Genomic DNA, 27,584 nt, shown 5'->3' with positions numbered 1-27,584 from the left:
TGGTACACACTGTTTTAATAGTATAGCATTCCTTGTTTACACAATGCTGTATAACCAAAGTGTATATACGGAACAACGAATAATACAGACGGGCTAAAGTTTAAGGGTAGCTTCATTTGCTTGCAGCCCTTACAAATTTGCATAAAACATACACAGGAGAAAAAAAAAGGGATGAGTGACTTGCGTAGAGTAGGATGGAAGAAAGGGAAGAAGGAAAGAAGAGGTTTGACTGCTTCCGGAAAAGATTTGCCTATTTGTTCACACAACTTATCACCTGGATTACAGAATGAGAATGATGTAGAAGATTTGAAGAAAAAAAAAGTTAAGAGAAAGATGAGAAGAAATGGATGATGGCCCGTTTTATGTTAATGCCGTCTGCACTCCAATATAAAATTAAATTGAACACAAGCAATCACTGCTGAAGTATTAAGGTCATGCACTCAACCTGCTGATAAGGAATATTCAGATAGTTCTGAGTGAATGAGACCTTTTAGAAATTCATATTATTTATCGTCTGCATAGAATAACATTTTGAAAGGGCATATCAATTTACTATGCAGGAGTATTTTTGACTGATTTATAAACTGATTGTCTTTCTTTTTTTTTCTTTCGTGGAATATGGGATTATGCCATTTCCTGGAAGGTCTGTATATATAAAGGATAAAGATGCCGCATTTTGTATGTTTTTAAATGATAACCTCCTTTTGCAAATTACATGACATACACTAAGTTTACGAAATCCATCAGTTTCACAAAATACATGCTTCCAATACTGCTTTTTTGAAATGTAAGCCACATGAAATTCCAACCAAGCAAAGAAATGTCGTATTACTCAAAGGGACAGCTTGACGAACATAACGAAAAGGTAGATATACTTCAAGTTTGAACCGCATGCATGGCTCTTACAAAGAATGAACCTAAAATTCTTTTACTCAATGAGTAAATTACTATCAATACATGCATCTCGCTTTGTCTTAATCGTCACACACACACACACATACAAATATACAATGTGTACGTACATAAAGGAGCTATTTTATGTTATACATACATATATATATATATATATATATATATATATATATATATATATATATATATATATATGTTGATAAGGTAGTCCACGTGTTGGCAAGATAAAAAGATAAGTAGCAAAGCTGCAACAAAGTTCATGCTGTATTCACCAACGGTTTATTTCTTCACACAAATTTTCGAGCGTCTCGCCACTGTTGCCAGGATGCGCGCTGGGTGTTAGGATGCCTAGCATTGATGCGTTAAAGCGCGCATCCTTGGTAACACGGTTGCAATATATTGTTATGGCTTAATTTTGTTATTGTTCTCTCAGTAGTGAGGTTCACACCTAGGCCCCTTTACCTTAAGGTTTTCTAAACCTCGAGGTTTTGTAAACTACGAGGCACTAAACTCCAAGTTAGCGTAGATGTAGACGCATGTAGTTTAGAAAACCACGACAAAACCTTAAGGCGAAGACACCACGACAACACCACAAGATTCCTTAGGGTGTTGTCGTGGTTTAAGCGCGTAGTTTAAGCGCGCTGTGGCAGCGCGCTTAAACTATGTCAGATGTGAACGGAGTTTTGTTAACCACGACGCTCAGTTTTTTCCACAATAGTGCGCAACCCTATGTGCAAACTAGGCGCCCTTTATTTTCTATCGTAGTTATCTTTACCTCGAGGTTTTGCTAACTGCATGTAGGTGTGAACGGCATCGAAGTTTTGTCGTGGTTAGGGGAACGCATTTTTGCGCTCATAGTTAGTATAACTACAAGTTTTTGGATAGGTGTAGACATGGCTAGTATCAACACTTGAGAAAGGGCGGCGAGACGCTCGAAAATTTGTGTGAAGAAATAAACCGTTGGTGAATACAGCATGAACTTTGTTGCAGCTTTGTTACTTATATATATATATATAATATATGTACATACATAAACATACTAGGAATGACAAGATAGAGAAATGATTTAAATTGCCAATACATGTTTATCAAAATTCCTAATTAAAAAAAAAAATCAAACAACCACTTGTTAATGTCCCTGTGGAATTTGGATAAATTTCTATTGACAATCAATGCATTTCTCTATCGTGTCCTTCCATATTACTAATACTGCCAATACGCGGATCCCATGAAATAGCCAACAAACCAACAAAAAGTCGCCAGATATGGATTTTTAATTAATAGCAGATTCTGAAAGAGCAGAATTTAAGCTTCAAAACGAAGTATATAACTCAATTCAAATGGACTCTCGTAACTTATTTAAATATTGGAAAGAAAACACATCCTCCGGAAAAGTGTGAACTAAGAAAAGAGGTTCTGGAGTATAAAGTCTATTCAAGCGTTTGATCTTTACCAAACCCTGTGCGATGAATTGGACAAAAAGCAGGATGTAAACTATCGGAGCAACAGCAATGAAGAGATTATCAGATTTAGCTGAAATTGAGCACACTAGTTTATCAAAACAATCTGTCCATGATTAATGTCAACTTTCAAAGCAGAAGCATCATCCTTTCTACAGTTACTGGAGTTGACAGTACGGAGTATACAGTACAGTACAGTTCAGTATGTATAATACTATTATGTATAGTAAGGGTACTAGGTCTCGCGCAGGGACTTAATGATCGCGCATAGCGTAACTGCGTATAGCAAGCAACATTACGCGTAGGACTAAGCGCAAAATTTGCCGATACGCCCATGGAATAGAAATACCTGACAACCGCTAAACATGAGAAGAAAGCAGGTAAGAAATTTTGATTTCAAACAAATTTTTCACTAAATTTCCAATTTTTTGGAACAAATTTTTCACTAAATTTCCAATTTTTTACGTTATAATTTACCTACCTTAGCTTAAAATCTTTTTGTAAGGATGTTGTAGCCTAGACGTGTCGTCTCGCTTGTCTCGTTCGTATGATCGTAGCCGATAGAATTCGTAATTTGTTCGATCGATCGTTGATAATATTCTACGAAAGCCGAAGCACGCTAGAGCCGCAGAGAGGGGCAGACACTTTCACGCATGAAACTACATAGGGCAGCTGCGCGATCTTTACATACCCCGAGAAGGTGAACGCATTAAAAAAAAGTCCGACATACAAACGGCGACAGCGCACTACTCCGTCATCGTATCATCAGGAGATTCTGGGAGGTGATTTTTCTGCATTTTCGTGATATTCATTGAGAAATTCAGGTACAATTATGGAATAACTTCTATTATAAGAGCATTTCAAATTTTCGTGCGCGATATCTAGACCCCTCAACCATACAGGGTTTTGAAGAAATGAAAAGGGGACACTATAAGACATACCTGATCACACTATTCTACGGGGAAAAAAGTGTAGGAGAAAAACTGCTGAAAGCACAATTTCCTGTTTGTTTTATGATCCCAAACTTTCGTATAATGTAGAAGACGACTTGCTCTTTCAGAAAATATGAAAAACTCATGATTTGCCAGATTGGCCTATTTCACTTATTTTCAGTCCTCACACAAAATCAGACTTTTTGTTGGTTTTGTGATGCACGGTCATATAAAATCACGTGTTTGTGTGTGTGCGTGTGTGTGTGTGTGTGTGTGTTTGAGTGTATTAGTGTAGGTGTATTCCCGACGTCAAGATATTGTATTGGATACGTAATATAAATGTGTATATTTCAGTGTGTCTTCTTTCTGTGTATTTTGGCATCTTTGCTTTAAATATTTATCAATTCAGAATATTTGCAAACATTTATACAACGTTCTTGATCTTTGATAAATGCGTTTAAAAATGTGATAACTAGCACAGCTCCTATCTTAATCTTAACTTTCCTGCGCCCTTGTCTGCTTGTCGAACTTTGAAACTGAACTCGATCTTTAGCTAATCATTTTATCTTCGTATCGTTGTTGGGAGGTTAGTTATTGTACCAAGCAGTACTGGTGTGCTGCTAGCACAAATCTAAACGAGCCCTGACTCACGAAAAAAATCACTGAATTCATTTGCATGTGAGAGTCAGCTCATTTCCTTACCTTTGAGAGAGAAATACTCGACTCCGACAATAAAGGATCGTTTCTCGGGACAGTATCTGAACGCATGGGATTAAGCATCTCAATTTCAAGATGTCTGTGTTGAGGAATAGGAGTTTGCTTCTGGCAACTGTGCTGTTTCTTCATGTATACTCGGGTAAGAATAGATGTTTGTGCAAAACTTTTTGTAACATGGGTTTATTTAACCTGGATTTCATCTATCTTTAAAGAAAAAAGACAGTAGTGAATAATGACAGTAAGTGTTTTATTTAAAAAAAGAACAGAAAATTGAAAATAGAAAATCATTTTCGCAGATTCTCATCACAATTTAACAGAAATTTATAAAAGTTATATTGATTTGAAAAAACAAACAAACACAGATTGATTTCTCAACGCATGACTACGTTGGTGTCTCAGAATAATGTGGCACACTCGCACACAGGGGGTTTCCACCATGGCACATAAAGAGTGTGACAGTATAGGCAGTAATTCTACTTGTATTGATTCATGAATAAATCATTAGATAATGAACCTTCTCTACCATTATTCTTGTACTTCTGATTGTTCTAATTACAATTGAAACTTTTCGTGATAGTTGATGAGTTATTTCACCAAAGAAGATGCTTTTGACTCCAACTATGAATATTTGCGACATTTGAAAATTCAACTACAGCCGCCCAAGAATTGATCATCCTTGTGTTCCCTGTCCATCAGGTCTAGCATATCAGTGCAGCGACGGAACGAGTATAGATGACGAGAACGAGTGCGACTTCAGGGAGGACTGTCCGGAAGGCGAAGACGAGTCATCTTGTCGTAAGTTCAGATTGTCCGCAATGAAAGTGAATTGCCACACATCTGTTAAAACGTGATTTCAAATGAAGAATCAAACAAGTAAAACTGTTTAAACGGAAACTTTAAAGAAGGGGATGATAATTCAATTTTTGTTGTACAAAATCTTAATATCGCGTGAAGTGACTTATGTGATATCCTCAACACCTCACAAGCCTCTCATCAACTCGTCTTGATGCCATTTTAAACAGCACACCGTCTACAGTTTATATCTGTTAAAGAACTAACACATCATTTGCACCAACATGACCAAACAGGTGTATTCGTTGGTTGTACATGATTTAGCAGTGATGGCTTTTCTAACGCGCATCTCTTCTAGCTGCTAATTTGTTTTGATTTGATTTGATTTGATTTTGATTGGTTCCTGTATCATCACTGTACATGCACATACATGTACATGTAGACATACATTGTTGATGACATACATCTTGTACATTGTATTTTCATAGACATAATTCGTTACCAAAGTATTCTTTTCCATTGTCTTTGCATTTTAAAGCAAAACGTAATTAAGATCTATACAATGATTTATACTAAAGGGCTACAGCTTGAGCATAGCCTGATTTGCCTTGAGCATAGCCTGATTTGCACGCAACCCTCCTACATAATACATATCGGAAAAATAGGAGGAAGGGGTGACTTGCGTAGAGATAGGATACAAGAAAGGGAAAAGGAAAGAAGAGGTCTCTCTGCTTTCATTAAAGTTGCTATGACAGTTTTAGGTACCGGCTGTGTCATCATTAAATTTATGTCTGGGCACAAAAATAATGCTAGACTTCTGCTGCGATGAAATCTTCAAATGTACGTGTCAAGAAGATCACATCCATGACGACGCCATTATTTTAAAGCTTGTTGAAAGCATTTGGTTAAATCACGACTGGAGAGAAGATTTCACACATCATCATGAATAACAACGTCGCAGCCCTACTGGCAGGACTGCAAAAATGGCAGCTTTAAATAAGATGAGGTCCTGCACTGGTTAATAGAAACTGAGGCATTAAAGGTCTACCCAAAAGGGGACAGTCTGTGGCATTTCCCTTCAATAGTGGGTTTTTGTTGTTGTTGTTGTTGTTGTTGTTGTAATTTTGTCCTTCGCTAACGTCTTCTTGACTTCGCTTGTAAGGAAAATTAATTAGTTGTGCGTATGTGGGGAGAGAGAGAGAGAGAGAGAGAGAGAGAAAGAGAGAGAGCAATATAATAATGTATGGTGCCAGCGACATTAGAAAATGTTAATTAGTTATCCATAAGTTATAATGATTTGAATTGAAGATAAGGATTATCATACAGTGGTATAAAATGTAGCAATAACCAGTGGGTTTTTAACCATGCGAACAACCTCATCGATGCTCAGTTGCTTTGCATTAGGGCCGTGTCGTCATTGCTGCCCAAACGTAAGAGGGGTATTGTTATCCCAGTATTAAGTTGCCGAGTCCAATCATTACACACATTAAATTCGTTAAAAAGGGGCATCATTTATTCAAGATGTTCAAAGGGTAAAAAATTATCTCTTATCTACAGTACCTCAGTACTTACACACAATATTGTCAAAGGAAATATTCAATAATATAGACCCTACAGATATTCAAAATGCACGGAGACTGAATAGGTTATACAGGAGATGGTGGTTTTGAACGAAATCCTCAGCATGTACTAGTAAGAGTTTGAAAATACATGTAAACATCGAACCAACAGGACAATAATGGGTTTTTCTTTAACAATCGACTAAACTTAAAAATATCGATAATGTTATAAATTTGTGAAGTCATGCATGTATTCAGGGATTAGTCGTATACCGATCACAATTAGGTAGGCAAAGCAATTAAATCAAGTGATGACGTCATGGTCTATACAAATTACCAAGACTCCAAGATAGTATGCAAATCTACCTTCAAATTCCGTTTCAAGAAAAGGTACAATTATATCCTTCGTTTATCAAAACTTTCCATTTCAACCATCAAAATATCATAACTATAAGTCAGGAAAAGTTCAATTCATTTGTTCCCAAACTGACACAAACTTCCATGTCTATTTTTTTTTTTTTTGGGGGGGGGGGGTTTGTTTTTGTTTTGTAATGTAGAAACGATTTGAAGTGTTGTGAGGCGATATCATGATCGCCTGGCCCAATCTGGAAATAAATGAAATGTAAGAGTAAGAGGACGTTATGTGATTTCCGGGGTTTTTTTTTTCTCAAACAGAGTTGTTTTTGTTATCATTTCATTGCAAGATTGCCAATCGCAGGCCCATTATTTTGAATTTTTACCTTTTGCTTTGCTTTGTAGGGGGGGGGGTGTAGCGGTGAAAATGCATCCTGTCCGATTATTTGAATACACGCGTTTTCATTTTCTTGCACGTACTGTACAGCGGGGACATGTGACTACGAGACCGACCTGTGTCAGTGGTGGCAGGAGACGAAAGCGGACACATTTAACTGGACCCTGTATGACGGCAGCGCACCGGACGATTTCAACGGACCTTTGGCTGATCATACACTGAACAGCCTCAAGGGTAAGATAGAAGTGGTCATCATAATTCGGGTTCACGTCACGAGATCGACACCCACAAGTCATTCAGCCTACGAGTCATACAGCCCACGAGTCATACAGCTCACAAGTCATCTGCCCATGAATTATGCAGCTCACAAGTCATACAGCCCATTAGTTCGACACTAAGCCAACAAGGTCTTGTATCTGTCGAATTCGTGGGCTGTTTGACTCGTGAGCTGTTTGACTCATGAACCTGGTTTAAATGCAGAACTCATGGGCTGTATGACTCGTGGGTGTCGGTCTAGTGGGATGAACCCCATAGTTCCGCGCTTTAATTTCAAGGGTATATTTTTGATCCTATAGGAAAGTGATGGTCGAAGTTTAAAGAGTTAAAGTTTGTCTCTGAATGTCCTTGTCCACGTCGTGCATGCGGAGATAGCTTGCAAAATAAGATGTAACTTGCATGGTGTGTTTTTGTAGCAGTCACAGTTTACTTTGTTTGTTTGACTGTGAGGATGTAATCTTGTTTGCAATAAAGAATTTCTCAGACCTGCTCTCCTTCGCTGTCCAAAAAGCAATGTAAGTTCAAATTTTCCCCAAAAAGCTACGACTGCATGTATTCTTTGTAAAGTGTTATGATGGCTGTATTGATACACGCTAACATGAACTTATGATACGACGGGAATTCTCTCACAAAACTCGGTCAAATGGAAACAAAAAATAGAAAACAAAATGATTTTTTTTCTTGTCACCAGCCATACATTTGCAAGGATGAAAACGTTCATTCATTATGAGTTAGACTTTGTCGTCAATTTATTCTTTTTCTTCATTATGTTCTCTAGACTGCAATCTTCAAATCAATTTCACGATGTGCGGGTTTCAATCTAAAATGTCAATAGCTTTGAATCACCGTTGTTTCAATCTGTAATAGTCATGGTAGCCGATTCATATTCCCTGATTCGACTCAACATTTCCCGATAACTTCGTTTGTTCATGAATGCCCCTCGCAGCCCTCTTTTTCATTTAGTTCCCCGACTGTTTCTGGCCCTGAATCAAAACGTGTTTATTTTGAGATTAAATACCCCCTTCATCTTTGGACTTCGGTTAATTGTCAGAATCCCTTATCTGTCAATTTAAAGTTCGACCTCTCGAACCACTTATAATGCTTCGTTGTTACTTTTTTAAATCTAAATCTTCACATTAATTTTTTTTTTTTTTTGGGGGGGGGGAGGGGGTCTCTTCAATTTAAATTTAAATGAAAAGGGAAGAACAATGCAAATAACTGCAACAAGAACTGTAGCGAATATAAGGTATTGGTCTCATCGGTTGTACTGCATGATGTGCTCTGTTCGTACTGAGTGCAATTTAGGAATTTAGAGCTGGTCGAGAAGGGTCGTTTAATTAGAGAATGTTTTAAAGTATAATGCGTGTGCACGTGTCTGCGTGTGTGCGTGTGTGTGTGTTGTGTATTTTGGTATGTCATTTTTTTTTCAATTTTTGTTTCCAACAAAATGCAATTACAGCATAACATTAAAAAAGTAATACGAAATAAATGAAGGTCATTTCTGCACTTGCGTTTGAGTATGTGTAAATTGAAACTTGCAACAAGATTAGTTTTATTCTCCGAACACTTCTGTTAAGCAATTTGAGTACTTTCTATAGACAATCATAGAGGTATTTACAAATGGTAAGTGGTATATTCTACTCATTGTACTTTACTCCTTGTACTTAAGTAAATAATCACTACAGAATCGATTTTCAAATTAGATCGGCAACTACTTTGAGTCCCACCCAATTAGTCAAAAACGATTGTGTAAATTGAGTGTAAATTGTTGCTAATGTTCATTTGTAGATACCCTTTTATGAAACACACTAGGAAACCCTAGTCTGCCTTGCCAGTGTAATATTAGCGGAATTGCACATTGAATGTGAATATAATAAATATTGCATATGGAAAGGCGAAAATCGCAAACGCGATTGTCTCAAGACTTACTTTCGCGACTCCGGTCCCGATTGCGTCACCAGACATTGCCATCGTGCAGACACAAAAATGTGGACAATATTTCATTAAATTCAGTTGGATGATTCATTCAAGGATAAAAATAACAGAAAGATGTTAATTCCGCCACTACCAATGGGTCGTCAGCAGCACACCAGGGATCACCACTGTTTCGGCCTTCACAAACCGGATTCCCCTCACTCTAGGAGGCCCATTCTTCCTTCTCGCCTCCACTGTCATCCTCGCCACTCCCGCCATCTCCTTCAACACCTGGTTGTGCCTCCATGTATAGGCCTGTAATAATTTAACCGCCACATGCTGATAAAATTGGCTCTACCGAGCCCTTCGCCTTATTGCAAACCCTACATCCACTGTCCTCCACAACGCCCCACCTCTTAAAGGGATGGCACAGTATTGGTGGAGATGAAAATTGGGCTTTTAACTTTTTGCGAGATACCGAGAAAACACTTATGATATAGTACAGAGCATACCATTTTAAGAGGAATTCAAAGTTTATTTGATGAAAATCGGGTTTGGAATGACTGAAACATCCAAAAACAAAGTAAAACAAAGCGATCGTAATAAAGTTTGGGTCCCACATTTTATTACAATCGCTCTTTTTTTTTTGTTGATATCTCAGCCATTTCAAAACCAATTTTCATCAAATAAACGCTGAATTCCTTATAGAATTGCATGCTCTTTCATGTTTCATTTATAAAGGTTTCTCATCATCTCACCAAAAAATGTTAGAAACCTGAAATTAGGTCTCAACCAAAAATATACGATCCCTTAAGATTTACTGGAGAAGGCAAAACATCAAAGGTGGAACTGATACACCTGAACTGATAACTTAAGGCGACGTCTTCAATGACTTTCTGCGCTTTCGTTCTCTCGAGTATCATTAAATGCTAACTTTCTGGCAAACGACGTCTCCCTCAAAACCCTACCGCCAGATTTACTGATGCCCTCATGAAAATGTTCATCATTTCATCATTGTAGGTCGAAGGATTCTGGTGGTACAACAGACCAGGGCCCTTCTTCATACAGCTGTTCGTAAACTTACGAACGACTTATGAACGATACTGAACCATACTGAACCATATACTGTACCGAGTAAACAGGTGTGCTAGTGATATTCACATTGACCTCCTAGACATGGCTAGACATATCTATTCTAGCGACAGCCCAATGGTGATTATATCCGCATTATTCCTGCATAATGCATAAATGTTCTTATTATCTATGTTATTTTCAATATTGATTTTACCAATTGTTATACTTCTCTTTATCAGCAGATTGCAACATCATCGTTATTATATCGTCATCGTCTTCATTGTTAATCATTATCATTATAAGTATTAAATAACAATAAACTTGTTCTTTAAACGATGTCTTTGTGGGGTAAAATATCAATTGGCAGGTCATTACTATTACGTGGACGACACCGAAACGACTAAAGGTGACACCGCGATCCTCCGCAGTCCCAAATGGAATCAAGCGGCCCGTGGCTGCAAGTTTACCTTCTGGTACTACATCTTCGGGGCTGACATGGGGACGCTGAAAGTGTTTCAGTACACGCCTTCGGACGATCGCTACTACAACCTGATGAGGGCGCCAGACATCACTGATGACCCGTCGTTGGCAGAACAGTGGATCCAATACGAGGTGGAAGTGGCGGCGTGCGCACAGGACTTTAAGGTTTGAATTCTCCATACGTGTACCATGTTTTAATTAACACATTGACTCTACTCTACCATGCAATGTGTGTGTGTGTGGGGGGGGGGGGGGGCTGCTAAATAACATTACCATGGATCTTAATTAGGACACGAATGACATGCGGATTGCATGAGGATGAGGTTTGGTACTCAGCTGATAGGCTAAAAGGTCACAATCACCAAAATTAGCCTTTTCGGCGCCCGGGCGGCGAGTTTCAAGCTAATTTCGGCCGGGCATCGACAGTCGACAGGCGACAGCCGGACACTGCTGATTTTTAGGGCAACCCTCCGTCGCCGCTGTAGTTTTACTCCTCAGTTTAAAATTTAGGCCCACTGCCCACTTTTCGTTCACCTCCCGATATGTGCTCAGTGGCCGGGCGGTATGTTGCCCAGGCACCGACGTAATCGAGCGAGCTCCGAAGAGCGATTTAGAAAAAAAAAAGAATAAACATGACCGGAAGTACAGAAGAAAAACAAGGGACTATTGGTGGAGGAGGAGCCTGGGCTCTCGGGAGTGGGGAGGGACAGCGTCAAGGCATCCCAAACCAACATCTCCCTCTGAAAAAAAAAAAGAAAAAAAAAAGGAACGGGCAGCTGCTGATCCTACCTGACATTCTCAGGTAGCTCACGGAGAAGAGGACTCGGCTAGCAACATGGGGGACAGGGAAGGCGGGGACACCCACTTTGAGGCGGATGACCTGAAAACTTAAAGCTTTGGTTGTTACGTTGATGTAGATATATTGTTTCGGTTTTTTTTTTTTTTGCCTATATACCTTTTTTTATACCTATAATCGACAGGAGACCGACGGAAAATTGACATGGCATCGCTTGGGCATTGATGGGGCTTTACGGCCCATACGATTGCCCAAAATCGTTGGGCGATGCCTAAATTCCAGCGGTGATCTAGTAGGCTACAAATCGACCGGACGCCGCCCTGAGTTGTGACCTTACCTTTAGCGCCATCATTTATAATGAGAGCGCATCAATTTCACAATGGGAACAATGTCGAAGTGGTTGCCTTGTTTAGCATTGTCTTAACCTTTGGTAAATTTATTGTAAAAATAAAAATGATAATGAAAAAGAAACGTTAATACTCGCATACATACTCGCTACATAGAAAGTTTTTGCTTTCATTGCAGTCATAACTAGTTGTGCATCATTTCTTTTTGATTGTCACGGTCGTGAGAAGGTGCGACAGGCAGTGCTCAGGCAGTCAGGTGCCCGAGCTGGAAAGCTAGAAAGTAATCTGTCATTTCATAGCATTAGACTTTTGTTAATATACACTCTGCATGTACTGTTTTTTAATGCTCCAGAATACTTTCATGATGCCGAGTAGATATGTTTTGTTTTGGTTTTGTTTTGTTTGTGTGTGTGTGTGTGTGTGTGTGTGTGTGTGTGTGTGTGTGTGTGTGTGTGTGTATTCTTTTCTTGTGGGAACAAACCTGCCACACTCAATACTGACATGTTTAGACTTGAGGGCAATAAAATACTTCAGTACCGCACGAACTCTCAGAGATACACCACAGCTCCAGGCATCTTTGGCAGCCTCCTCATCCGTCATTTATACCAACATTCAATGGGCAGCTGCCCGTATCAACCTCTTTAATCAACCACGAGATACTTAAATAAGACAGAGAATCAAATCGAGATGAGTTGGTTAACTCATCAACCTTTCACTCTTCCACCTTTAGCTTTCCATCGAGGCTAAGGATAATATGGACAATGCCAACACAGGAGGCTATGCCATAGACGACATGAGGTTCGTGGACTGCGCCTACACCTTCCCCCTGGCTCCGGGCGGCTCCTGCGAAGCAGACGAAGAGATGTGCGACTCGAATCACTGCTATCCGAAGTACGAGAAGTGCGACCTAACACTGAATTGTTGCGATGGGACTGACGAGCTACTCTCCAACTGTGGTACGGTTGAATTTAGTAATTTAGAGTTCGGGGGACACTCCTTCGCACGCTCAGTGTGGCATTTCACGCTCCTCACCGCATGGTGGCAGCATTACAATAACGGTCAATCGTAACTTTTCACATGGAATAGCCCTAAAAATAAGGGAATTTAGCCGATCGGAAGGCCTCATGTTTTTCTTCTCTAGAATAAGTAAGAAGCAGTTTTTTTTTTTTTTTTTTTTGTGGTCAGGATTTTCAGGAGATTTATCATACAATACCTCCAACACAATTTTATTGTCATAAATATGTTTTTTCGAACCATGAGTTGAGATCAGCGATGTCCCAATCTACTGGTATCTAATACCTTTAAAGATAAAGATAATGATGATGATGACGATGATGATGATAATGGCGATTATGATAATAATGATTATCCTAATAGTAATACCCATTTCAATGTTCATAATGATTGCTTTGATTATGGTTTTGAAAGCAGTGTTTGACTTTGAGCTTGAATGCGAGTTTGAATGTTTGTTTCGTTTGCAATAATTGATCATCATTATTGTATAGGGACCTATAAAAAAATGTCCTGCACTGTTTCACTTGTCGTTTTCTTTCTCTTATGTACCTGTATCTAAGTTTTGTCTTGCACGGTCCCATAAATCATTATTATTTTTTTTTATTTAGACATTTAATAGTAATTATTCATTATTATTATCATCATTATTATTACTATTGTCATCATCATATCATTATTATTATCATAATCAATTCAGATGAATTTTACTCCTGAGAACCAAATATATTTTTTATCGTTACGTCATCGAGAGCTTTTTTTTTTTTTTTTTTTAATCATGATTTTACCGTCGTTTCTACGAAATGACGACAACCCGGTGCGGTGGAGAGTAAAGGATGATGTCTACTGTCTTAACCCCTCTTTTTTCACAGTGGAATATAATCAGTGCGACTTCGAGTCCGGATGGTGTGAGTGGGGACAGTTGACCGATGACGACAGAGACTGGACTAGGCGGTCGGGAACAACGGGGACCGGCAACACGGGACCAGCAAGGGACCACACCACGGCATCGGGCAGCGGTGAGCCATTATTTCTTGGCGACCATACAGTCTTGTGGTTTCGTTGCAATTAAAGGGGATCGCTAGTAAATGATCAGTGGGAATCAGTGGGAATGCTGGGGGATGATTGTTCCAATCCTTGTGGGATTCATTTCAGAGTTCATTGTATATCTATTGTTGTGTGAAAATTATTTGCTGCAGAATGGTCTCATATTCAAGTAATGTGCAGTTTAATGCCCCGTCACTGTATACAGACATACTAACCTGGAAGCATCAAACTGCGCATTACTTGAATACGAGACCATTCTGAAGCAAATAATTTTCACACAACAATAGATATACAATGTACTCTTAAATGAATCCCACAAGGATGGGAACAATCATCCCCCAGCATTCCCACTGATTGCCACTGATCAGTTACTAGCCATCCCCTTTAAATGAATCCCACAAGGATTGGAACAATCATCCCCCAAGGATTGAAATAATCATCCCCCAGCATTCCCACTGATTCCCACTGATCAGTTACTAGCCACCCATTTTGATGCATACCGCAAGTTTAGGGTTCGAGCCCTATCACTACTAACACTTCAAAATGTCATTTAGCAAAGATATTTTATTCACTTCGCATTTCTTTACGCGAGTGTACATATGGATTACACGAGAATGGATCTGAACTCTGATGAGGTTGGAATTGCGTTTCCCTGGCGGCTTTGCGGGAGTGAATGCACTGTGGCTGCCGATTCCTGGTTCCTGTGAAAATCATAGTGCTTCTGTCATTGCTACTTACTTTTTTGAAAATATGAAAACATTCTTAACGCTGTGATATAAAATATGCTCTCATGACATGACGTCATAAGGAAAAATGATTGTAATTCAATTTCAATTCAATTTTAATTTCAATTTATTTGATACTTCAATATTACATCAAAAGTAATAGCATAATTAATGTTCTTGTAGATTATCAATGATACACAAAACAAACAAAACATATATAATGTACATACATCGTATATACAGTACATGTAGTTATAATGATAATTGGTCGAAATCTCGGTTCGGGTTGTATAAAGAGAAGTATGATGGGACCTACATGAAAGCCATCTTGTTTGGCTGTAAGCCCTTATAGTAATCAGTGTTTGTGAAAAGGAAACGGAGCACGGATAAAAGTTAAGACCAGGTGATTTCATTACACTAAATAAGGAAAGCGGGAAATGCTTTTATGATTAAAACAACAACAAAAAGAAAATTGTGTATCGCACGCCATTATCATCTACATTATAACAGTGTGTATAAACAGTAATGTGCAATGTTATAACTCTTTGATAAGGTGTCCGGCTTAAATCTTAATTATCAGAATTGTTGTTTTCTTATCGTTTGTTTGGTAATTGAGTATCACATCCTTTGTTTTTAGTGTCCATTCATTTTATTTACTATTGTTTATTGTGTATGTGTGTGTGTGTGTGTGCTTGCGTGCTTCAAAATATGACATGATGATGCGTTACAGCGAAAACAACGTGTTTACGAGTATTGCATTTTCGTTTTACGTTCCACTGGCAATAGGTTTAAATTACTTATTTTTACCATTCCTCAGGATATTATATTTACACTGAGGCAAACGACGCCCTGCCAGGGGATACGTACAGGATTGGAAGTTTCTACATCCAAGGAAACCCAACAGATTGTCAGGTAATAATCCTCACAATGTCAAATGATGATCATGGGCATTTGTTCTTCCCAGAGGCGCCACCAAAATCAACATTCCGCTTGGCAGTCTACACCCGTTCATAGTAATTTAATTGAATATGCAATGATTGTTTTTTTTTTTTTTTTTTGCTTCTTTTTGGTAGTTTCTCTGGAACACTTTTTTGCGGACTATCATGATTAGATACGTCTGACTGGCCCCTAGTCATTCAATTAAAAAAAAAAAAAACTTTCAGCTCTAGTAAATCTTAAAAGGATGTTTATAATGCATTGAAGGTCGGCATTACTCATGGAAAGAATGTGCTTAAAGAGTGTGCTAAATTTCAGCTCAATCTGATAATCCTTTCATTGTGTTTATTGTGGATTTTTCCTTCCTAATTTTTGTTCCATTCACTGGACAGAGCATAGCTTCGTGCGAGATTAGGCGCTGTTATGAATAGACCCTAAACTGCAGGGCATCTTTTCTCAGTAAACACTTCTCCAGAGTGTGTACTTTTCTTTCTCTCATTCAGATAGGTTAGTAAAGTCCATTTGCATTCAGATATACATCATTTTAATGCTTGGATTCAGTTCTTTTGAAATCTAGATCTACCTTTAACTAAAAAACCCACGTCAGACGACCTTTTGTTGGTTTTGTGATGCAGGGTCACATATATTTACTTAGTGAAGAAAAAGTATGCAGCAATCAAATTACAATGTAAATCAAATCAAATCAAACCGAACCTTTCACGTGTTTTGATCAGCCTTCCTTAATACCCAGAAAGGGACTCTAATTTAAATAAAAAATGTTGAGAACTCTCTGTTGTTAGAGTATGGACATTTTGGTCAAAAGGTGGCATTGTGTCCACGCTGTGTTCGTGTAGGTTTTAAAGGGATGGTACAGTATTGGTGGAGATGAGCATTGGGCTTTTTAACTTTTTGTGAGATACCAAGAAAACACTTATGATATAGTACAGAGCATACCTTTTTAAGGGGAATTCAAAGTTTATTTGATGAAAATCGGGTTTGGAATGACTGAAACATCCAAAAACAAAGTAAGACAAAGCGATCGTAATGTGTGGGTCCCACACTTTATTAGTATCGCTCTTTTTTTGATATCTCAGCGATTTCAAAACCAATTTTCGTCAAATAAATGTTGAATTCCTCATAGAATTACATGCTCTTTCATATTTTATAAGAGGTTTCTCATTATTACACACACACACACACACACACACACACACACACACACACAAATGTTAGAAACCTGAAATTAGGTTTCAACCAAAACTGTACGATCCCTTTAAACAGGGAAGGCATTATGCGTTTATTCTGATTGTCAGTCTCAGTTTCACGTTCTCATAGGTGGCAATTGCGGCATCGGCACAAGGCGCTTCAAAACCACACCTTTTAAATAAAGTCCTAAAGAACCACACATTATTCGAATAAATACAGTATAAAAGAATATACTCACACACGTACATAGAGAAATAAAACAAGTCAAAAAGTTTGTGTTCCTCATTTCGGTACTGAATCTTTTTTTGTGCTTTGAGTGCCATTTTGCGCACATAATTTCGTGGCGTTGAAGACATTGTCCAAAGTTCCTGACACAGCAAAGATTAATAAATCGTTGTCTGTCGCATTTACAGATGCGTTTTTACCATCACCAGCAAGGGTGGGGAATCGGCAGGCTGAGTGTCCGTACGCGGACACAAATCGGCGGACCTATGGCCATAAAGTGGCTAACCTTAGAGCCCCATGGCGACTACTGGCTGTACGAGTCCATCGACCTAGACGATGAAATTGCTGATTTCCAGGTAAGACAGGGAGACGTGTAAAACATCAGTGATTCCTATCACACTATGTATCAGCTGCTGCAATACTTAGTTTTCACTCGTCATCTGGAAGTCTGCATTGAGGAAAGGTGCAGAAACACGCAACGGCACTATGCATGTGCTTAATCAACATGAAAATATCGGGATGATACCATCATGAAGGATAGTTATTTGATTAAAATGTCAAGTTTCAGGTTTCAAATTTATTTTGTTTTTTCAACATCATTGATAATAAATATACAATCTAAGAAAAAAAAGGTACAACATTGCACTCCCATGCGAGACAAAATTGCTGCATTCTCACGGGTGCAAATTAGCACCGATGTTGACAAAGTACAGAGTTCTTATTGCTTATTCCTGGTAAAACGTAATTTGTGGTTAACGATTTCTAATTATTTCTCAGTTTTGTCTCATGTGGCTAAGGTGATCTTCGAAGGCGCAGTAGCACGTTTACCATGTTTTTAATGGCAGCTTTTCGACTGATCTTATGACGGATACAAGCTAATTGAGGCCCGAGCTGATCTAGGCAGTAAATTTGGAGACAGCGCCTTAGATTTAGGCTTGCCCCCCTCCCCCCCCCCCCCCCCCAATCTGCCCATGGCGTTATAAGGTATTCGGCGGTTTCGTCCAGTGGAGTGGGCTTTGGTCTGTTGCTAGGACCATGCAGGTCCATAGGACGTTCCAACTTCAAGTAGGCCCTGTCGGTGGCTTTGTGAGTAACATTTGATTTCAAATGTACGTGTATATTAACAATGCAATCATTGAGGTAGAACGACTCGAGCTGATTGAATTCCCGGTTTGCTGTTTTCGGTGCTTGCTTAGGTCATCATCGAAGGCATTAGGGGAGACAGCAATATTGGGGACATTGCCGTGGATGATATCTCGTTCACACCTGGATGTGTCAAGTCCAACGATCCGCTGCCGGACTCAGATGCAACCCCGACACCAGGTTAGCTGCATTTTGTTCAACTCATCGTCAGTCCGTTATAGACATGCCCAATCCTCCTACTCGATTTTAAAGTTGAGAACAAATAATTTGCATGGGAACATCATAAGAGTGGAACGATCAGAGTTTTAATCTGATTTAATTTTAGCTTGTCATCAATCATGTAATTTGTAGACGACAGACCTACAACGTAATGTAATGGATATGCATTATATGCACTGTCAGAGGCGCACTTAATAGGTAAACATGAGCCGTACCAGGAGGCCTGTAATAAAGACACCAACAGTTTGGCAAAAGTTTCGTTTTCTTTTCTTCCTTTTTTGTTTTAATTTGCTGCGTTCTGCAGTTTTCCTGAAAAACACAACTCCTTATAAAAACCCTATAGTCGATAATTTTCCATTTTCATTTCCATTTCACTTACTTTCCATATCTAGATAATACAAAAGAATCACAAATGATGATAATTTGTACAAGCAGATGAAATGCAGTTGGAATTAGAATGTGACGGCACTGGTGATTCATCGTAAAGAAAACGTACGCATTATTGCATTATTAGGTACTCTAAGTATCAATTAGAATTGTCAAACTTTTCCTGCGTTTTTTTTTTCAGTAAGGCAAATCGAACTAGCTCAAGACTCCATAATCATTTAACAACTAAGTAGGGGAACAGGTACAAACTATATACATTTGCCAACTGTAGAAAACAAGAGAGATAAATATATATATAAATAGGGCGGTGAGTTGGCTCAGTCGGTAGCGCGTCTGCCTCACGATCCGAACCCGAGTCTGGACTGAGCAATGTTGTGTGTAAACATACCGTCCCTTCTAGCAAGAAGCAAAAGACTCTGTCCCTCAGATAGGACATAAAATGGAGGTCCCGTGTATGAGAGAGTCACAACTCATGCACGTAAAAAATTCCCGCTTCATTCATTCATCACAAAGAGCAGGGTGTTTAACCCGGTGAAGTGGTCCCACCTCACATCCAACTGGACCCCATGGAAGACCAGCTTAACGTAGCTGAATATGGGCTATCCAGCCATCTTCTCAGATGGAAATGAAAAAACAAACAAACAAATAAAAAATGACAATTTGGCAATGATTGTGGAACGGGCGTTCACTTCCTTGATGCTCCTCTCTTCCTATCGTCTAGGTGTGACGTGTCCGTCCGGACAGCGGCCGTGCAACGACGAAACGTGCATTGACGAATCGAAATATTGCGACTTCAACATCGACTGCACTAAACTTGGCGATGACGAAGCATATTGTCGTAAGTCTTTGATTGCTTTCATATTCTCTCTGCTTTTTTTCCCCAGAGTTTTGCTGAACTTTAGAAGTATCAGATCATTGCGCCTTTAAAAATGCTAAACTGAAAAGTATTTGTAGCCTTCGTTGAAATAATAAAGGTTTTACGATTGAATTTAAGATCAGTAAGGAGACTATGCACCTGTAGATACGTACGTAATTGCCCGATGCCTCGGCACTTAAGTATGTAAACATTTTAATGGACACTGTATCTAATTGTCACCTTTGATTGTTTGTTCGAAGGCATCGAGAGCTTTTTCTATAGAGTTATACTAGTATAGCAAAGTCAAAGTTTTATGTGGTAGAACTGTTCCCGTCCACGTCGAAGACTCGGGCTCCATGTTCATTGCTCAATGTCGAGAATATGATAAACATGCATGTACATTTACAAACACAAATTGTGTGTGTGTGTCTGTGTGTGTGTGTGTGTGCGTGTGTGTGTGTGAAATGCACACACTCATTTCATAAGGTAAATTAGAAAAACGTCACGCCCTCTGTCATTTATTATATATTGACATGACGTCACCACTATGTCCGCGCATTGGACGTATAATGTTGTCCCCGCTCTTTGAGAGCCAAGGTACATTAAAAGTAAATACGTACACTAAAATGAGAATCACCCTTGACGAGGTTTCTCAAATTAATCCTGGATAACATATTACACTGGCAATCTGCTCTCCACTCTTTGCATTAAAAAAAAAGTAATAAGTCTCCTCCTTGAAGTTCAGTCATGCGTATAAAGTCCACTATGACTTGTGTACAGTGATTATGTCAGCATTTCAGTTTTGTAAATACTTGATAATCCATGCAATGCGCAAGGGGTCGTATGATAGGGTATCATAATACATATGATACACAAATAAAGATAACGGATAAAATTGGCGTGTTTTGTACGTCAGCCATTAGCCTCTGTCGTGGCTCCTGTGAAGAGGAAACGTTTGAAAAATAATTCTTTCGGGTTTTTTTTTTATTTCTTTTCTCTATGAACATGATGAAAATCGCGGAAGGCTTTCTGACTGATCAACTCGACGTTACCATAAATTATGATTGATTACAGTAACAGACATAAGTAATGATAGGAAGTTCCATTGAGGCTATTCAAAGCTATTCTTAAGGAATCGTAAATGAAACAGTGTGCCTCCTTGTTTTCATTCAAAGCAAACTTAAAGAAGCACATTTTATTACAGTATACTTCAAATACGAACTAAAAACAAATAATTTATATGGCTAATGTTGGTCTCCCGATAGCAACATCGCATATCGTTCCTTGTTCCAGCAAACCATTTCTATTATTCTAAATTCCAGCCTATCTGCCTTTGTGCACTTTCAAGCACTTGCACGCACATTCACCATCACCATCACACACCAGAGTTTATTTTCCCCTGCTATCTTCGCAGCAGAATTTGTACTGTTACGAATCTATACGTCCCTATCATACCTTTTCCTCGGGCCGGGCATCTTTTCAAGCTATGCTTACAATGGCGGCCCTCTGCATAATCGCTTCTTAACTAGAAATTGTAATCCCCGCTGCATAGACATGCATGCAGTATATCATATCATTCATTTCCTTTTATATCTTTGTTTATGCAAGTCAAACGACCCTGTTCTCAGTTCTGAATTTACTTTGTATATTTCCCACATGTTCATGATTATGTACCTTCTGTATATTGATTTGCTAATTGATTTTGTGATTTGCAGAAAATAAAGTATCTATTAAACAAAACAAAAACAAAAACAAAATCCCGATGATTCTTGCTGTTTAGCAAATGTTCATGTGACGTTTCGGTTGTTATGTCCCTCACTATTACTACTTAGACGCTGTGGGCATGGCCGTTGTTTTCCTCGACAAAGAAAAAGAACGGCATAAAAAAAAAAATCTGCTACTGTACTTGTTTTGATCACTGGATCACATGTACTGTCTTATTATCCCTTCATATCCAGCCTCGGTCTGTGACTTCGACCTCGGCTTCTGTTACTGGAGTCAGGACGTCAACGACGATTTCGACTGGTCCTGGTTCGACGCTCCATCGATGTCTGACGACTACCAGGGACCCGGGACAGATCACACCTCGGGTTCAAATCTGGGTGAGCAAATAAAAAAAAAAAGAACAAAAAGAAAGAAAAAAAATGACTTGAGATTTCCACATGTTCCGCAGGGTCTGAACAACTGATCCCTGTAGGAAGTAGCGGGATATTTTTCTGGCCATTCACTTTGAAGCCAAGAGGCCTTCATCTTATCACGCTCAGCGCCCACACACTTGTGCGCGGAGCTAACGACATCACGTACAATCTGTACATGATCTGGGTGAAAGTTTCTGCTTCGTGAAGTGTGCGGAGCATGGCGACGCGGCTCCTTCAATAAATGTATTGTTTGTACAGCATGAACGGGGCAATGAAATATAGATACACTCCCTATAAAGATCAGTGGTCTGCATCTACACACCACCAAAGCCACAATGAAGCGCACTAACAGAGAATTAAGGCAAGGGAGAGATGATTTCATGACCATGATCTTCAAACTTTATCCTGCACTTGTAAGGCAACAGAGTAATTACGTGATTCTACTTCCCTGGCAACCCGACAATAATGGGAATATAGGCCTACTATATCCTTGCTGCTTTAATAGCTTGATGCAAATCTAGTTTGCACGATACTACACAAGGTAAAACCTATACATAAGACAATTCAGTCATGGATAACTGCAAAGTAATATTTCGTATTATCATGAGTAATCTAGGGGCTCAAATAAAGGGGTTGAAGCTTTCGCTTACGGACTCGCGCTCTGTATTCATGGTAACATGTCTATAGAACCCTTTAAATCGAACGTTTTCGAACGGAACACACTGTTTAACAGAATTTTATGTCATCAGACAATTTAAGCTGTCTGTTGCGTAGAGCATAGAAAACACAGGAGAGATGTGACAAGTTTAAAATAATCATAATAATGTAAATCTCTTGAGGAAAGGTGATATCGATAGTATATGTATTACATAACTGGTTCGTTGCTATCTTTATTCTCAAGTGCGATATTATACCAACTATTATGCAGAAATCTTAAAGATTGTTGTTAGAAATATGGCGAGGAATTCTCAGCAACACTCATTCGTTTCATGTATCTGCGAGACAAACTCGTATATTGGCATTGGTGCTCTCCATGTTTTATTCTAGAGGATCTTTTGTCTTTTTTGGTTTTTAACTTTCCTTTTAAGATTTATTCACAAAGATGAATGTTCATGTTGCGAACAGTTATAGTTTCTATCTATATTCAGCGCTACAACAATGCCAGAGCTATTCTATCTCAATCAGATTCATTATTTACTCCTTCGATAGCTTGCATGGTCGTCCAGTGCTTGCTAAATTTGCTTCCCTGATACGCTCCGAAAAAAAAAGAAGCGATATTACCTTTCAGTATAACCGTATCTTTTGAAATGAAATTGAATTTATTTGTTCAGCATAAAAACAACAACAGAGAATAACAATGATTAACAATCATGACAAGCACAGAGTAAAGACGGATCTTTGGAATACATAAAGCTGAAGGGAAGCAGCCAACGAAGAATTAAAAGTTTCCTTAAAATCTGGCCGACCCGGATAATCAATAAAAAATGCATTGGTGGTAATCATTTTCATATTTTTAAACAACGAGGGATGAACAAATATACATGTAAGAACAAAACAAAAGAAATACATCAATGATAAACAAAACACTACATTACATTACGAAGACATTACAAACACAAAATAAGTTATGATCATTAGATAAGATAATGCCAGCAAAGCATGTCAAGAAGTTAGGAATGATAATTTTGTTTAAGATTCTCCTTAAGTTTACGTTTGAATACATTAAAAGAGGTAACTTTACGAATGTCATCTGGTATTGAATTCCACGTAAGGGGCCTTGATAAAACACAAATTTCTGAAATAATGATGTTCTTTCTTTTAAAAGTTTTGATAAGTTTATTGGCCTGATTCATTGTCGCAACCATCGTCTAGAATAAGATAGCCCCGTCATCAATCCGCATACTGGTACTACGATTGACCTTATGTGTTACCTCTCAACTGTCGGTCAATATTAATTTGACTGTGCTTATTCTGTAATTTTACCTTTTTAGGACACTACATATTTGTCGACGGGACAACGTCCAGAATCAATACCAGAGCACAGCTTATCAGTCCCATTTATAAGAATTCGGCGAGAGGTTGCACTTTTTCCATGTTTTACTACATGTTTGGTCTGGAGTATGGAGACCTCGAGGTGCGCCTCCTAACGTTGGACGACGGACAGGATACCTTTCTCAAGAAGGTCAGTGATGACCTTTTGGACTATAACAAGTGGATCGAACAGACCGTGACAATCCCAGCATGCATTGGCAGATTCCAGGTAAGTCGGCAGTCAACCTTTGACCTGAAAGCCGACAGATTTCACCGAGAGTTTATTGAATGCTGTGTGTGAACCCTATAGTCTCGTATCATTGCCATGTTGTTGTTGTGGTAGTGGATAGTGGTGGTGGTTTTAACTGGATAACTTTTGCTTACATTAAAGGGAATCTTTTAGTTTTGGTTGAGACCTAATTTCAGGTTTCTAACATTTTTTTTTTTTGGTGAGATAATGAGAAACCTCTTATGAAATGCTAAAGTGTATGTAATTCCATGAAAAAAAAAAAAACATTTATTTGATGAAAATCGGTTTTGAAAAGGCTGAGATATCCAAAACAGATCGATTCTAATTGAAGTGTGGGACCCACCATTTATTACAATCTCTTTGTTTTACTTTGTTTTTGGATGTTTCAGTCATTCCAAACCTGATTTTCATCAAATAAACTTTGAATTCCCTTTAAAATGGTATGTTCTGTACTATTTCATAAGCGTTTTCTTGGTATCTCGCAAAAAGTTAAAAGCCCAATTCTCATCTCCACCAATACTGTACCGTCCCTTTAAATGCATTATGCAAAAAGAAGTACGTTAACGAATAATTTGCACATCGCTAGCAATCACATGAAATTGAATATATAGGCCTACGTTCGTCATATTGTTCTAACGAATTTGGCCGGGTAAGAGTTTCAGCATTCATTTTCATTAAAAGGCTAAAGTGCAACACCTCAAAAGGTGCTAGCAAATATAAGAACCGGTACTGGTAGGTACTGAGAGGAAACACAAATGAGAATTTTCTCTGAGCAGGTGCCCACTTTGTCAGTACAGTTCCCCCCCCCCCCCCCCTCCCAGCCGGCAGCCGGCACAGCAACGTCATATTCCAAGGTGTAAAAGTATAGATGCTATACATAAAACACTGAGAACATGTACGCGGTAGAATACAACATGTCCACTATTGCGATTATGGCATATATTACTTCTTTAGGGTGTAGGTATAATGACGGATAGTTTCGTATCTCAGCATCGAATTCCAAGGTGTATGACGAAGTTTTAAAGAACGCTTTGTTTTGTTTTCTATTGATTTCATTTTATTCTAATGGTAAAGGATTGATGGTAGATACATGACACGATTCACATGCAGAGCAAGCAAGAATTTCGGAAATATTGTATAATGAACCTACGTCTTCAATTCGCTCTTTGTAAAACACTCTCGAGAAAGATGATAATTTCTATGAAATGTTCGACCTAGCTACTATCATTTACGACACGAGGTCTGAAAGAGAGGGGGAAACTAGACTAGAAATATTTCCGTTTTGCTTGACACTTCCTACACGAGGCACGGAAAAAAAAAATAGTGTGGTGTAGGGTTGTGTCGCTTTGTTTATTACAATGTTCCAATGTTAGTGACATTTTCTTGCCAGGTCGTAATCGACGCAGAAGACAGACAGAGGATTCCGTCCGAAGGCGGGTTCGCTGTCGACGACGTGAAGTTTACCGACTGCGCCTTCGAGCAGCCAGACGAGACGGGGTCGTGCAGCGGACTGAACACCGCGCAGTGCCATTCCGGGGAGTGTTACCACGGCGACAGGTATTGTGACTTCACTGTGGACTGCTGCGACGGCTCGGACGAACTACGAGTGGACTGCGGTAAGGACTATGCTTGTTTGTTGTTTTTCATACCATCTCTTTACTAATTTTCTTATCACCGTTAGCAGCATGCTTGTGCACGGGGACGATAATATGTAACAGTTAACGGTTAATCATGGTGGCCTACAGCGAGTTTATCGGTTTGGCCAAGCGTTGAAAATAACGTATTTTCGAAAAAAGAAAATAATAGTCAAAATCATTTCCGTTTTTACGAATTGCATGCTAACTGCTATTTTACTGTTTGAAGGATGACAATTGTTCGTTCTGTAGGTATTATTCCTAGAGCGAAAACAGGATTACATGGCGATTTTTTTTTTATTCATTTTTTTTTTTTTTTTTTTTTTTTTTTTTTACTTCTGACTGTTGACACAAGTAAGAACGCAAAATATCCGTTGGCCAGAAAAGATCGTAATATCATCAAACTCGGGGAATTCTTTTCTTAGCGAAGATCACAAAACTACGTATTGACTAACCTGTCATTATGCATTATGAACTACTTATTAATTATGATAACTATAGTTGATAAGTGCGTTTCCCTGTTTTTGAATACTTATGTTGTCGGGTAGAGTCGTTTGGATACACGCTGTGTGATTTCGAGGATGGATTTTGCGGCTGGAGCCAAATGACAACAGACGAGTTTGACTGGAGGCGTCACCAAGGTAATACGGGGAGTGAGAACACTGGCCCAACAGAAGACCACACGACAGGTACCCCTTTCGGTAAGCAATCCCGCCCGCGGAGGCCGAAGACCAGGGCCCCGTTGCTAGAAACTTTGCGTTTAAACGCAACTTGCAACTGATTGTCACTGGCCAATCAAAATCATTGTTGCATGCATGTCTTCTTAGTAGGGCAGACCCTGAGCCAATCAGAATGGTTGTTTCAAAATTAGCTATTATTTGCAATTGATTGCAACTTTCTTGCAACGGGGCCCCGGTCCCCATTTCATAAAAGATGTAAGGATAGCAACTCTTGTTGGAATGGCATCTTCCAACAGCAACAGCCAATCGGGAAGCTGGATTCTTGTCATTACCATGACAATTGTCATTCCAGCAAGAGTTCCTATTGTATCAACTCTTTATGAAATTGGGCCCAGAAGACAGGGCCTGCGTCAAGCTTTTCCTGATTAGTAAGGAAAGAAAGGCGCAATTCAAAACATAGTACAGTGTAGGTGATTGGTATTAAGTATTGCACAGTTCTGACGTGATCAAAGCCCTTTGTCGTATTGCAATTTGGGAGATGCTGTCAGTGAAATTGTTGAGATAGGTGGCCGACATCTCTATTGCGTTAATTTGTGTAATGACAAGAAAGCATTTTGTGTTCCTTATATTTTGCTTCTCTACCGAGACATAGTGCTAAAAAAAAAAAAAAAAAAAAAAAAAAAACGGGATTTTGATATTTCTTTTCAGTAGCTTTTATCCATGAATCTGTCAGTGGAGAATGCAATGGAGAGTCACAATTCGTCATATCTTTAGTTCTCATGTGGGGGGATCGACTATAAAGTGTTCCCTTTGCTTGTCAGTCATTGAAAATGCACAGCACTACGATTTACACATAACTATGTATGAAAAAAAAGTCTTATGGTATCCCTTCATCCTTTCATTACCATCACTGACATTGCTAAATATTCAGCTGACGTTATTCAAATTGTCCCCCCATAATTTTGTTCCATATTTAATACGATTTAAAGCCTTTCAGAGGCATTTCGTCGCAGGAACAACTGGTTTCACACCTGTCATCTTCCATTTTGCCATCTTTTGAATATGGAATTAGAATATGATAAAATC

General features: G+C 38.8%; 1 protein-coding gene and 1 long non-coding RNA gene across 2 annotated transcripts in view; both read left to right on the top strand.

Moving 5' to 3' along the window:
• Nucleotides 1-4,713: 4,713 nt before the first annotated feature.
• LOC140240964 (uncharacterized) lies at nt 4,714-10,798 on the top strand. Its single transcript, XR_011902049.1, has 3 exons — nt 4,714-4,816; nt 7,214-7,357; nt 10,755-10,798. It is a non-coding gene; the product is annotated as an uncharacterized lncRNA (long non-coding RNA).
• An 84-nt stretch (nt 10,799-10,882) lies between these two features.
• Nucleotides 10,883-27,584, top strand: part of LOC140241115 (MAM and LDL-receptor class A domain-containing protein 1-like) — a 41,362-nt gene continuing 24,660 nt past the window's right edge. The window contains exons 1-11 of the mRNA XM_072320883.1: nt 10,883-11,032; nt 12,741-12,966; nt 13,894-14,040; nt 15,611-15,705; nt 17,370-17,516; nt 18,357-18,483; nt 19,631-19,747; nt 21,724-21,867; nt 23,895-24,163; nt 25,575-25,800; nt 26,367-26,519. Of these exons, the coding sequence (XP_072176984.1) occupies nt 10,883-11,032; nt 12,741-12,966; nt 13,894-14,040; nt 15,611-15,705; nt 17,370-17,516; nt 18,357-18,483; nt 19,631-19,747; nt 21,724-21,867; nt 23,895-24,163; nt 25,575-25,800; nt 26,367-26,519 (1,801 nt within the window). The remainder of the gene's footprint in view (nt 11,033-12,740; nt 12,967-13,893; nt 14,041-15,610; nt 15,706-17,369; nt 17,517-18,356; nt 18,484-19,630; nt 19,748-21,723; nt 21,868-23,894; nt 24,164-25,574; nt 25,801-26,366; nt 26,520-27,584) is intronic.

The sequence above is a fragment of the Diadema setosum genome, chromosome 17 (genome assembly GCF_964275005.1).
Source record: "Diadema setosum chromosome 17, eeDiaSeto1, whole genome shotgun sequence".
In the NCBI taxonomy this organism is placed as follows: Eukaryota; Metazoa; Echinodermata; class Echinoidea; order Diadematoida; family Diadematidae; genus Diadema; species Diadema setosum.
Note: the sequence above shows the minus strand (reverse complement) of the source record. Positions and strands in the feature narration are given on the sequence as shown.